Source organism: Mesitornis unicolor, unplaced genomic scaffold (genome assembly GCF_000695765.1).
Source record: "Mesitornis unicolor isolate BGI_N332 unplaced genomic scaffold, ASM69576v1 scaffold25781, whole genome shotgun sequence".
Taxonomy (NCBI): Eukaryota; Metazoa; Chordata; class Aves; order Mesitornithiformes; family Mesitornithidae; genus Mesitornis; species Mesitornis unicolor.
The window spans coordinates 10,160-10,528 of record NW_010163554.1 but is presented as its reverse complement, the minus strand read 5'-3'; the positions used below and the strand labels follow the sequence as shown (position 1 = coordinate 10,528).

The following is a 369-nucleotide window of genomic DNA, read 5'->3' as shown; positions in this document are numbered from 1 at the left end:
CCCTCGCCTGCACCCCCCTCCTTCCTAGGCGAGTCTAGGCGGCGGCGCCTCAGGGCCAGCAGGAGGAATTGGGGAGCTGCGCTGGCCGCGGGATCCTTCCGCGGTGAGGGCGGCCCCCTGAGGACAAGCGCTATTGCGCGGAAAGTTTGTGCCTTGCGCGGAGTTGGCGGGCGTGTGAGGTATCCCACCGTGGAAACGGCCGCGCGGCCCGGCGGGGCGCCCCGGGAAGGAGGCGGAGGCCCCGCTGGCGGGGTTGAGGGACAGGAGGCGCCCCCCGCACCTCCACCCGACGGTTCTCCTCAGAGACGCCGCCCGGCGTCCCCAAGCAGCTCTCTGACAGCCCGTCTTAGAGAAACGGAGGTGGTGTGA

General features: G+C 71.3%; 1 protein-coding gene across 1 annotated transcript in view; it reads left to right on the top strand.

The window, feature by feature from the left end:
• Positions 1-369, top strand: part of GCNT3 (glucosaminyl (N-acetyl) transferase 3, mucin type) — a gene marked incomplete at its 5' end in the record, with an annotated part of 1,496 nt that extends 1,127 nt beyond the window's left edge. Inside the window, one exon of the mRNA XM_010194010.1 lies at positions 29-369. Coding sequence (XP_010192312.1) covers positions 29-369 — 341 coding nt within the window. The remainder of the gene's footprint in view (positions 1-28) is intronic.